The 10,848-nt window shown below is 53.8% G+C and overlaps 2 protein-coding genes across 2 annotated transcripts in view; both read right to left on the bottom strand.

The window, feature by feature from the left end:
- TM6SF2 (transmembrane 6 superfamily member 2) overlaps positions 1-734 on the bottom strand; it is a 7,650-nt gene extending 6,916 nt beyond the window's left edge. The window contains exon 1 of the mRNA XM_010847295.1: positions 522-734. Coding sequence (XP_010845597.1) covers positions 522-734 — 213 coding nt within the window. The remainder of the gene's footprint in view (positions 1-521) is intronic.
- Positions 735-2,823: 2,089 nt separating this feature from the next.
- Positions 2,824-10,848, bottom strand: part of SUGP1 (SURP and G patch domain containing 1) — a 32,172-nt gene continuing 24,147 nt past the window's right edge. The window contains exons 10-15 of the mRNA XM_010847255.1: positions 6,151-6,257; positions 5,155-5,332; positions 4,650-4,756; positions 3,747-3,892; positions 3,314-3,443; positions 2,824-3,022 (exon numbers count right to left, since the gene is read on the bottom strand). Coding sequence (XP_010845557.1) covers positions 2,996-3,022; positions 3,314-3,443; positions 3,747-3,892; positions 4,650-4,756; positions 5,155-5,332; positions 6,151-6,257 — 695 coding nt within the window. The 3' untranslated portion in view covers positions 2,824-2,995. The remainder of the gene's footprint in view (positions 3,023-3,313; positions 3,444-3,746; positions 3,893-4,649; positions 4,757-5,154; positions 5,333-6,150; positions 6,258-10,848) is intronic.

Genomic DNA, 10,848 nt, shown 5'->3' with positions numbered 1-10,848 from the left:
GCGCAAAGGTCGTCCCCCCCACCCCACTCCCCCACCATTGTGATTGCCCCGCGAGCTCCCGGGGAGCCTCCGAGGCCCCTCCCTCTCCCAGTGGCCCCTCCCCTCCATTGATAGCCTCGCCGGACTCGGGGCGGTCCCCAAGGGCAATGCCTGCCGCCCAGCCGGTTTCGCTTTCTACTAATGCTGATTAGAACACAATTCCTCAAGGATGCTTCCATTTCTGCGTCCTGGAGGTCCTCGGCCATCAACTTCCACTAGGATCCAGTGGTTACGGATTCTGCGTTTCTGCGCACTGACAAGAGAACCTTACCCGCCTGGGTGCAGAGTTCTCTTCAGTGCCCTGGGATTTCAGTTTTCATGCGATGGCCTCAAACAAATTTAAACACGTGTCCAGGTGTGACATTTTGACTAGGCCCCTGGGGTAGGGGGCGGGGGAGGGCACCTCAAGGCAAACTGCCAGGGCCCAGGGTTGGCGACACCTTGAAGGGCTCTGTGATTCTCTACTGTTTCTTCCTCTATACTGAACACCTGCTAATGTGGCCAGGTCCGAAGGGACGGCTAAGGATGGTGAGGAGTTTGATGATGATGTTTGTTCCTGGCAGGAAGAATACCTCAAGCTTTAGGCTGAGCAGCAGAAGGGAGACACTAGGGCTGGGGCGGTGGTGGAGGTTCATAGAGCAACGTAGGGTGGACTTGGGAGAGTTCTGGACAGCCGGGAGGAGGCTGGGCTCCATAGTGGGGCAAATGCAAGCAACCCTTCCCTCGTCGCTGGACCAGGGAGGGGTTGCAGGATGGAGGGAAAATTAGGAAGCAGCTGTCAGTCAACCCCTCTAACTAGCCTCGGATTCTTGCCCATGTGGTGCTTGTGGCTGCAGGAAGTAGGGTAAGCAGTGCCCACTTGATTCTTGTCCCAAGGAAACCTAGTCTTTTTTTTTTTGGTGGTGGGGGGGAGGGGAGCTGCACCATTAGGGCTTTGGGACTTTAGTTACCTGACTAGCGATTGAACTTGGGGCCCAGCTGTGAAAGTGCATATCTTAACCACTGGACCACCAGGGAATTCCCTGGGGTAAAATTCTAACCCACACATCCCCCACTCCCTGCTCCTGGCCCAGCCAGGGCCCCATCTCCATGGGCCAGCTGGGTCCCCTCTCTGAGCCTGGGTGACAAGATGATCTTTGGCAACTGACTCAAAACCTTCCTTCCTCAGGGGCTGTCAGTCTTTCCCTTGATGCGAAGTTCAGGTTCCTCTGGGCTGACCTGAATCTCCAGCCTCCTTTCTTGACCTTTCTCAACTCCAGTGGTTTCCCTACATGCCCCCTCTCCTGTCTGCAAGATGGACCCTCTCCTATTTCCCCACCTCTTAAAGCAGACTGCAGTGTCCTGTCCTCCAGGCAGCTCACCCGGTCACTCCAGCCCCACTTTTACCCCTGGAGGGCCGGGGATCTGGTGCAGCTCTGTCCAGGGGTCTGGTCTTACACCCCGTATCTGGGAGATGTCTACACATCCACCCGGCATTTGGAGGCCTCCTCTTCCAACTCTCCCTCTGGCTGGGGCTGAAGTCCATGGTCTGAGTCTGATGATCCTTTTGGTCACTGAACATTAAATGGAGGGGTGACCCTGACCTGGAGATCAAGGTGTCAGGGACCAAGCCCCAAGGTTCCCATGGCTGGAATCTGGCACCCAGAACTACACCCTTCTGCTCAGGACTCTGGTTGCCAGGGCAGGCTGCATGTCACCCCCTTGCCTTGCCCTGGGAACAGCATCCATGGAGGAGAGGCAAGGTAGTGAGTGCCACTCCAACCAGGGAGCTGCTGCTGGGACTCCCAGACTCCCTCACTGAGACATTCCCCGGACCGCCTCCACCACAGGTCCCGGCTCCTCTTCACAGCATTCATCAGTCTCAGATGGCGTTAGGGGTTCATGGCCACAGCCCCAGCAGAGTGTGGGTGCCCGGCGCAGATCCTGTCCATCTGGGTCACAGTCAGTGCACAGTGTTTGCTGAACGGCTGTGTGAACTGCAGGCCGGCCCAGGAGCCTGATGCCAGCTCGAGTCCTCAGACCCCTTGAACCCACAGTGGCTGAGCAGGACCCACTGTATGGGGCAGGGGGGTGAGCTGTAGGGGCCCCCAGTGGCCCAGGCAGGCCCTGATATTCCAAGAATGGCTCACAGATTTTGGAGACCTTGCCCAAGTTGCTCACTCAAGATCCCCAGGTGATTTCTGCACAAACATGAGGCACCGGCTCTGGAGATGGGGTGAGCTCTCAGCACACACTGTGGTCTGGGCTGCCCACTAGCCTCTCCTCTTCCAGGAGGCGTGTGATGTCCCAGTCCAGTCTGTCTGTCCGGGAAGCTGTCTCCCAGAGGCATGAGCCCTAGGGACTCGTATGTCCACCCTACTCTGAGGATGCAGGGCAGCCGGGATGGCTTGGGCTACAGCATCACCCGCCAGGTCTGCTGCATGCGGCGTGGGTGGGAGGCCCTGTCAGTGCTACCTGTCGAGAGGTGAGGGGCGTGCCCTGGGTCCACCTGCCTTGCGGGTCTGAGGGAGAACTGGGCTTGCCTGGGGAGCCCTCCTGTACCTCCCCCTGTGGTGCAGTGCCAGGCTAGGTCCCTTATGCCCTCAGCCTAGGGGCAGCCAGATCTCCTTCAGCTGCTGGCCGCCCCTCCAAAGTTCCTCTCCTCAACTCCAACCCAGGCTGATGGGGTCCCCACGAGCACACAAAGTGTGATTTTCCAGGATTCTGTGGGCACTGGGCAGCCTTCACAGGTGCATCCTGTCCGCCCCCGTCCACCGTGGCCCTGCTGCTAAGGAACAGGAGGGGTTTCTGGTGATGGCAAGACCAGGCTGCCACAGCAGGCAGGCTCTGGGGTTTTAATACACAGCACAACACTCGCAACAACAGGAAGGGCGGGCAGAAATGCAGGCTGGAACATTCCACAGTCCAGGGATGGTCAGTCTTTTGGAAAGTACACTTGTGCATTTCTCCAGAATACTCAGTAGTAAGGCCGTCTGGGGTTGTTCTGTGGGAAGCAAGAAAGATAAAACGGGAGGGGATTATGCTAACAGAAGACAGCGGTTCCTCCCATCCAGAACTTAGCGGGAGCAGCGAGCTCACATTCTCCAGGAGGGAGGGCAGCTTTGGGGAGGAGACAGACTTGAACACAGGTGGAGAAGTGGAGGTGGGTCTGCTGATGAGCCAGCCTGGCTGGACTGCGGAAGGAGGGACACTCCTGTTACCAGCACCACCACCCCTCCAAGGGAGGAACTGTGGTGACCCAGCAGAAACAAGATGGGGACGGGGACACACGCACCAGGGGGTTGGGCCGGAAGCGGTAGGCCAGCATCATCCTCTTGCGGAAAGCCTCGTATTCGTCATCTTCCTTGGAGAGCTCGGCTGGCCGGTCAATGCCAAAGCCAGCGCCATCTACCGTGGTGGTGCCCCTGCAATGGGGCAACGGGCGGGGTGAGCAGGGAGCGGGATGGGGCCAGCGGAAAGGGGGTGAGGGACCTGAGCTTGGGGGCAGGGAGGCCTCACTCGCCCCGGACGGGCTCAGCAGCAGCACCCAATGCAGCTCCATGGGGGGGTATGCTGGGCCGGGCAACACCTGTCTGGGACACAGCTGGCACTCTGAGAAGATGGAGAGCCCAACCTGGTCCCACCACCAGAGTCCACAGCCCTGGCCTATGTCTCTGTGTGGGGCTTTTCTTCTGCCCCCCACCCCCAGCACTGGAGGCCACACTCACTTGTTGACGGGGTTCTTGATGCCCTGTCCCTCCGAGCCCAGGCCGTCCCCCTCCTTCCAGCCCATCTTCATCAGCATCTGGTAGCCAATGTTCTCGATCGTCAGCTTGAACTCCTTGTACTCTGAGTAGTCAGGCTCACGGCCTTCCTGCAGGGGAGGAGGCAGCCATCATCCAGCGGGGCTGTAGCCACCCCCAATCCTAGCTCTGGCCCGGAACCCCACTCTACCCCATGGCCTCTGGGACCACCTGCCCCTCTGTCTCCCCATCACCATGTCAGACTCTTTGAGAAAAGATCAAGCTGCCCCCTGTCAGGGTCCCCAGGGCCAGAAGCTGTGCTGAGTTCCCTGGCGGCCAAGTCAAAGAGGGCAAGATGACAGGTCACACAGGCCTTGACCACCATGAGAAAGATCCACAGTTCATCAGTGAAAACAAAGCTCATGTTCCAAGAGCTATTTGTTACACAGAGCACTAAAAATAAGCCATGATCAATAAGGTGAACACCTCACTGATGAGTTGATGTGCTACAAGGCAGTTTTACAAAAACCCTCAAAAGCCGACGTGGAATGTTCTACATCAGCTCTCTCCTCTTGAGCACCAAGGCAGCACGGGAGGAATGTTTTCATTCTGGAGAGCCCAATACATGGGGGTGTCTGCCTGAGAAATGCCTTGTCTGTAATCTGCACTTAATTGGCTCCACTGGAAGCAGAATTTCCCTAAAGCCCTGGGAAGCGTTTCTAAAGCGGCAACCGAGCTGCTGTTCACTAACATCCTACACAGATGGCCTCTGTCACAAAGACGCCGCTCCTGGAAGAGGGCTCGACTTCCCCTGTGAGCCAGGGCGCCCGAGGGCACCGCAGGCGCCTGCCCCAGCAGGAGGCTGCAGTCCGGGCTCTTCCCAGTTACCTTCAGGGCCTTGAAGGTCTCCATGAACTTCTCCAGCTCGTCCGGTGGCAGGAAGTCCCCGATGAAGTGTTTGCCCCGGCCCATCTTCGTCAGCTGCTCCGCCCATTCTGCCCAGAGATGGGGTAAAGGTGAGAGGAGGAAGGAGCGGGTGGTGGCCCCACAGTCCAAGTATGAGTCTCAGGCGGAGTCTGGGGCCATGGGGAATAAATGAGGCAGCTGCTGAAACCCTGACATGAGCCCCTGCTCTCCCACACACCCTCCTGGGTACTGTGTTCAAGCGCCAGGGAACACTCAGAGGACCATGCATTTATCACTGAAGAAACAGGCACAAGAGGCCAACTCTCTTGCCCCAGGCCTTATAGGCTGGGCAGGTGGCTCAAGATCCCAGCGTGGTGCCTCCGGTACCTCCTGGGCAGCTGAGTGGGCTTCCCGAGCCCGCAGCGCCCTGAAGGCAGGCCTCCGCCTGGCACTCCGCCCCGCCACCCTGGGATTCCCCCTTGGCCACCTCGAGTCTTGTCCATCTCCATGCGCCGCAGCTGGTGCTCCCAGGTGCCCAGCTCGCTGTCCACCTCCTCGTCACTGTCGTAGCCGTGCTGGTGCTGCTGCAGTGCCTTCTCCCACAGCAGCTGCATGTCCTGCATCGCGCGCTTGTGCTGCATGATCATGTCGTACATCTGCTGCATCTGTGGGCAGCACACACCAGTGAGCAAGGCCCCGTACCGTCTGTGTCGGAGGCGAGGCACCCCCCACACTCCGTGCATGATGGGCACTCCCTCCCCGTCCCTGGGGCAGGCACAGCAGCGCGGCTCGGAGCAAGTGTTCAGGAAGGCACTGAATCTGGTGCCAGGACATGCCCTGGGTTTCCTGAACCTCTGCTGTGAGCAGGGAGGACCTCGCTCTCGTTTTTCCCAGAGCCTGGCCTAGAATCTGCAATACCCTGGGCACCATCACTATGGCCCAAATGGGTGATGGGGGCTTCTGAGCCCTGGGAGGATCGAGGGTGAGGGGACACGACTGCCAGCCTGAGGTGGTGGCCTGGGCAAGCTGTCCCAGCTATTCCAGCGGTCTGTGTTCTGGCCATAGAACACGCAGTGAGCCAGCCCTCCCTCCAATGCCCAACACCATGTGGGCAGCTGTCACACCATTCAGGGCACCCGGTACCAGCCAGGCTTATTCTGTATTGAGTGCTGGAGGAACTGTAAGGAAAACTTAAATAGAGACCATCCAGTCGGGACCAGCCCACGAGTGCAGTGGGGAGCAGCCATGAAGCATTTGGGGCAGAGGCTGTTCAGGCAGCATGAGGAGGCCGGGCTCTGGACACAGCTGTGGGCTGGGGAGGGCCCTTGGGGGATGGCATGCCACTGACAGGGGACCTACCTAACCAAGAGCCTCTCCCCTGAGTGTGGGGTCCACCTGGCACCACACAGAGGCTCAGAAAGAACACACTATGACCACTGCACCACCGGGCAGAGGCCTGTCTGCTCTGCCCCCTGGGCCTTACCTCCTGTTGCTCCTTCAGCTGCTTCTTCTGGGCATCCGAAAGCTCCGTGACACCCACCAGACCCACGGGCTTCCCCTTCTCGTAGCCAAGACCCTTGAGGTCCTGAACTAGAAACAAGACACAGGCTGGTCAGTACTGGACACGTGCGCCCAGCCAGCACTTGCGTCCAAGGCAGAGTCCACGAGCTGGCGCACCTGAGGCGCCCACACGTGGCAGGACCCTGAAGCGGGAGCAGTCAGCACGCATGTCACTCGGTGACCTCGTGGGGCTTTTGTGCATGCAGTTCCATTCCCCTGTGACTGCTCCAGGCAGGCTCTATGACCCCCAGTGCAGATGCTGGCACCGAAACTCAAGAGGTCTGGGCCCCACTCAAGGTGACAGAGCTAACAGGTGACAAGGAGGGGAAATCTGCACAGCCAGAGACATGGCAGCTAAGAGTATGCGTGCGTGCGTGCACACGGGCTCCTGGGAGCAAGCCCTACGGTGATGAGACACGCAGTACAGACACACGGGTGTGGAGCCGGCATCAGAACGCTGTCAGCGCCTGCTTGAGAGGCAGCCAGCCATCTTTAAAGCAACCAACATTTAATGTGGTGTCAGCTTTGGAGCTTGGCTGGAACCTACAACACTAATTCATGAAGATGCTGTGAAGGCTCCATCTGAGTGCTGGAAACCACCTCCCTGCAGCGGGTGGCTGCCTGGGGAGCAACTCAGGCAGAAGAGGTGCAGAGGCCTCTCTGGAGGCTGGAAGAGCCAGGCCTTCCCAGATCAACGGGGCTGGGGCTTTGCCTGCAAGAACCACTCGCAGGTGCTTCTGGACCCTAAGACTGTCCCCTAATCCCTCAGTCTGTGGGGGCTCTAGAGGACACTGGGACACACCATGGAGAGAACAAAGGAGCCAAGGTCTGAGCAGTCTGCTGTTCACCTGGATCAGGCCCGAAGTCCCTCTCCTCCCCCGGCCATTTCATCAGTGAGCGGGCTGGGGGGCAGGGGTGGGGCTGTCCACAATTCCCTGGGAACAACGTGGGGCTTGAACCTGAACCTGAGACTCTGGAGCCGGTACGTGTTCCTTAGATCGTGAAGGACACTTCAGCAGCTGGGGCTGGACCGCAGGGACATGACCTCTGAGCTGGGACACGCATGCATGAGAGCAGCCCTCACATCTGAGCACCCTCCTGTATACTGGGCACCACGTTTGGAACCTGGGCAGCAATTCGACCCTAGCAGCATCAACCCTGGGCAGAGATGAGATCTAGAGCCCCAGTGGGTACTAAACTCTTCAGGTAGTAGCCTTTCTCTTTAGCCAAGGGAACACTGAGCAGGAGACTACTCTCAGAGTGGGCAGAGCCTACAGGTCAGCCTATGACCTGGCTGAGATGCCTTCCATTTCAGCCCATCCTTGGATGGCAAATGTAGTTGTTGGCGTCAGGTCACACAGGACTTTTCTATGCTTGTGTGTCCAGCGCCAGTCAAGTCAGGGCTGAGGGATGTTGAGAGGGTTCTGCCCATAGTACAGGCTGCGTGGTGAAGTCAGACAGAGAGCATGAGCTTACTGGTCATCAATATCTCCTACATGATGCCATGACAACAGACCCCCACCCTTAACGGCCTGTGGTAGAAAATGAGCAATGAGGCCACACGTTGGCTGTCCCTGAAACTGCTGTCAAGGAGGGGGAAGCTGGAGGTAGCTGCACAAAACCAACTGTAGCGATTACTGTGCTTATCATTGTACATTTCCTGAGCCTTCTATGACAAGACTAAATCCAAGTACTTTAGAGCTTAGGGAAAATCAGGACCATCCATATGTTTTCTATAAGAGACTTATTTTAGATACAGACACAAACAGGTTGAGAGTGAAAGGAAAGAAAAAGATGCAAATAGTAACCAAGAGAGAGCTGCTCTGGCCATACTAGTATCGGACAAAATAGACTAAGTCAAAAAAGATTATGAGAGACAAAGAAGGATGCTACACATTAACAAAAGATGTGCTATATACATAGACCTTGGGGCTTCCCTGGTGGCTCAGATGCTACAGAATTTGTCTGCAACGCAGAAGACCTGGGTTCAGTCCCTGGGTTGGGAAGATTCCCTGGAGAAGGGCATGGCAACCCACGCCAGTACTCGTGCCTGCAGAATTCCATGGACAGAGGAGTTTTGCGGGCCACAGTCCATGGAGTCGCAGAGAATCAGACATGACTGGGTGACTAACACACACAGACACACACAGACCTAACAGAACTCCGAGATAAATGAAGCAAAACCCGACAAAGCTGAAGGCAGAAACAAACAATTCTGTAGTAACTGTTGATGATTTCAATATCCTACTTTAAATAATGAACAGAGCATCTAAACAGAAGATCAGTAAGAAGACAGAGGACTGAACGAAACTACAAGCCAACCAAGACCTACTGGATTATCTACAGAACACGCAATCCAACAGCAGCGGAACACACAGTGTTCTGGAACACACACACACACACACACACACGGAACATTCTCCAGGATAGGTCATGTCTCAGGTTACATAACAATTTGAATAAAAGTCATCTTTTCTGATCAAAATGGAATGATATGAGGAATCAGTGACAGAAGGAAAACTGGAAAACTCACAAATGTGGAAACTAAACACAATCTTAAAAACCAATGGGTCAAAGAAGAAATCACAAGAGATCAGAAGATGCTTAAGAGACAAATGAACACAAAGGCACAAGACACACCAACATTTATAGGGCGCAGCACAAGCACAGCCAAGAGGAAAATTCATAGTTCAGACGCTCATATTAAAAAAAGAAGGCAGACCTCCAACCAGCACCTAGCTGTCCATCATAAGGAACCAGAAAAAGAAGAACAAACTAATTCCTGAGCTAGCAGAATGAAGGAAATGAAGATCAGAATGGAGATAAAATAGGAAACAGAAAAATATCAGAGAGAAAAATCAATAAAACCAAAAGTTAGTTTCTTGAAAAGACAAAGCAAATGGACAAATCTTTAGATAGATTGCCTAAGGAAAAAAGAGAGAAGACTCAACTACTCAAACAACAGGGAGATACGGCAGTCAACTTCACCAGTAGGGGATAAATTCCAAGATTCCCCCACAGGATGCCTCAAACTGCAGATAGTACTGAACCCTGTGTATATATATACACACACACCCCCCCACACACACACCCACTGCATACATACCAACCCATGATAAAGTTTAGTTTACAGGTTAGACACAGTAATATTAATAATAGCTAATAATAAAATAGAACAGTTATAACAATATATCATAGTAAGTTATGTGAATGTGGTTTCTCTCCCAAAATGTTTCACCACAAATGTAATGCGTTTTCCATCTTAACAAAGCACATGTTTAGCACACACCGTGGCTGTGACTTTTGCAGTTTGAGATATGATGGCAAAACTAGCACAGATTTCTTTTTCCTTCTTCAAAATTTCATAAATAGATGATCTTTTCTTACTGTAGATCTTGGTAACTGAAGATTATTAAGCGAAGAACTTTAAGCAACTCTTTACTTAAAGGAAATACTTTACAGCTTCTCTTCGGCATGTCTGAACTGCCAGCATCGCTATTCTTGTGCTTTGAGGTCATTATTACGGAGAAGAGTAAAGTAAGGGTTACATGAACGTAAGCACTGCAATACCATGACAGCCAATCTGACGACCGAGTAACTAAGTGACTACGGGGTGAGCACTGAGGAACTGGTGCCTTTCAACTGTGGTGCTGGAGAAGACTCTTCAGAGTCCCCTGAGGACTCTGGTTTTCAGCCCTGAATACTCACTGGAAGGACTGATGCTGAAGCTGAAGCTCCAATACTTTGGCCACCTGATGCAAAGAGCTGACTCACTGGAAAAGATACTGATACTGGGAAAGGTTGATGGCAAAAAGGAGAAGAGGGCGGCAAAGGATGAGATGGTTAGATGGCATCACTGACTCAATGAACATGAATCTGAGTAAACTCCAGGAGATAGTGAGGGACAGGGAAGCCTGGCTGCTGCAGTCCACAGGGTCGCAAAGATTCCAGGAGATAGTGAGGGACAGGGAAGCCTGGCTGCTGCAATCCATAGGGTCGCAAAGAGTCGGACATGACTTAGCGACTGAACAGACAATAACAATGGGTGGAATAAGTTAGACAAAGGGATGATTCATGTCCCAGGTAGGATGGACCAGACAGCACAAGATTTCATCACAGTTCTCAGAATGGGCTCACAATTTAAAATGTATTAATTTTTATTTCTGGAATTTTTCATTTAATATTTTTGGACCACAGTTGATGGTGGGTAACTGAAACCACACAGAAAGCAAAAACATAGATAATGGGGAACTACTGAAGGAAGAGAGTTCCAGAAAAACATCTATTTCTGCTTTATTGACTATGCCAAAGCCTTTGACTCTGTGGATCACAATAAACTGTGGAAAATTCTGGAAGAGATGGGAATACCAGACCACCTGACCTGCCTCTTAAGAAACCCGTATGCAGGTCAGGAAGCAACAGTTAGAATTGGACATGGAACAATAGACTGGTTCCAAACAGGAAAAGGAGTATGTCAAGGCTGTATATTGTCACCCTGCTTATTTAACTTAAATGTAGAGTGCATCATGAGAAACACTGGGCTGGAAGAAGCACAGCTGGAATCAAGATTGCCGGGAGAAATATCAATAACCTCAGATATGCAGATGACACCACCCTTATT

The sequence above is a fragment of the Bison bison genome, unplaced genomic scaffold, assembly GCF_000754665.1.
Source record: "Bison bison bison isolate TAMUID 2011002044 unplaced genomic scaffold, Bison_UMD1.0 scf7180017864248, whole genome shotgun sequence".
In the NCBI taxonomy this organism is placed as follows: Eukaryota; Metazoa; Chordata; class Mammalia; order Artiodactyla; family Bovidae; genus Bison; species Bison bison.
This window is presented reverse-complemented; position numbering and strand designations above follow the sequence as displayed.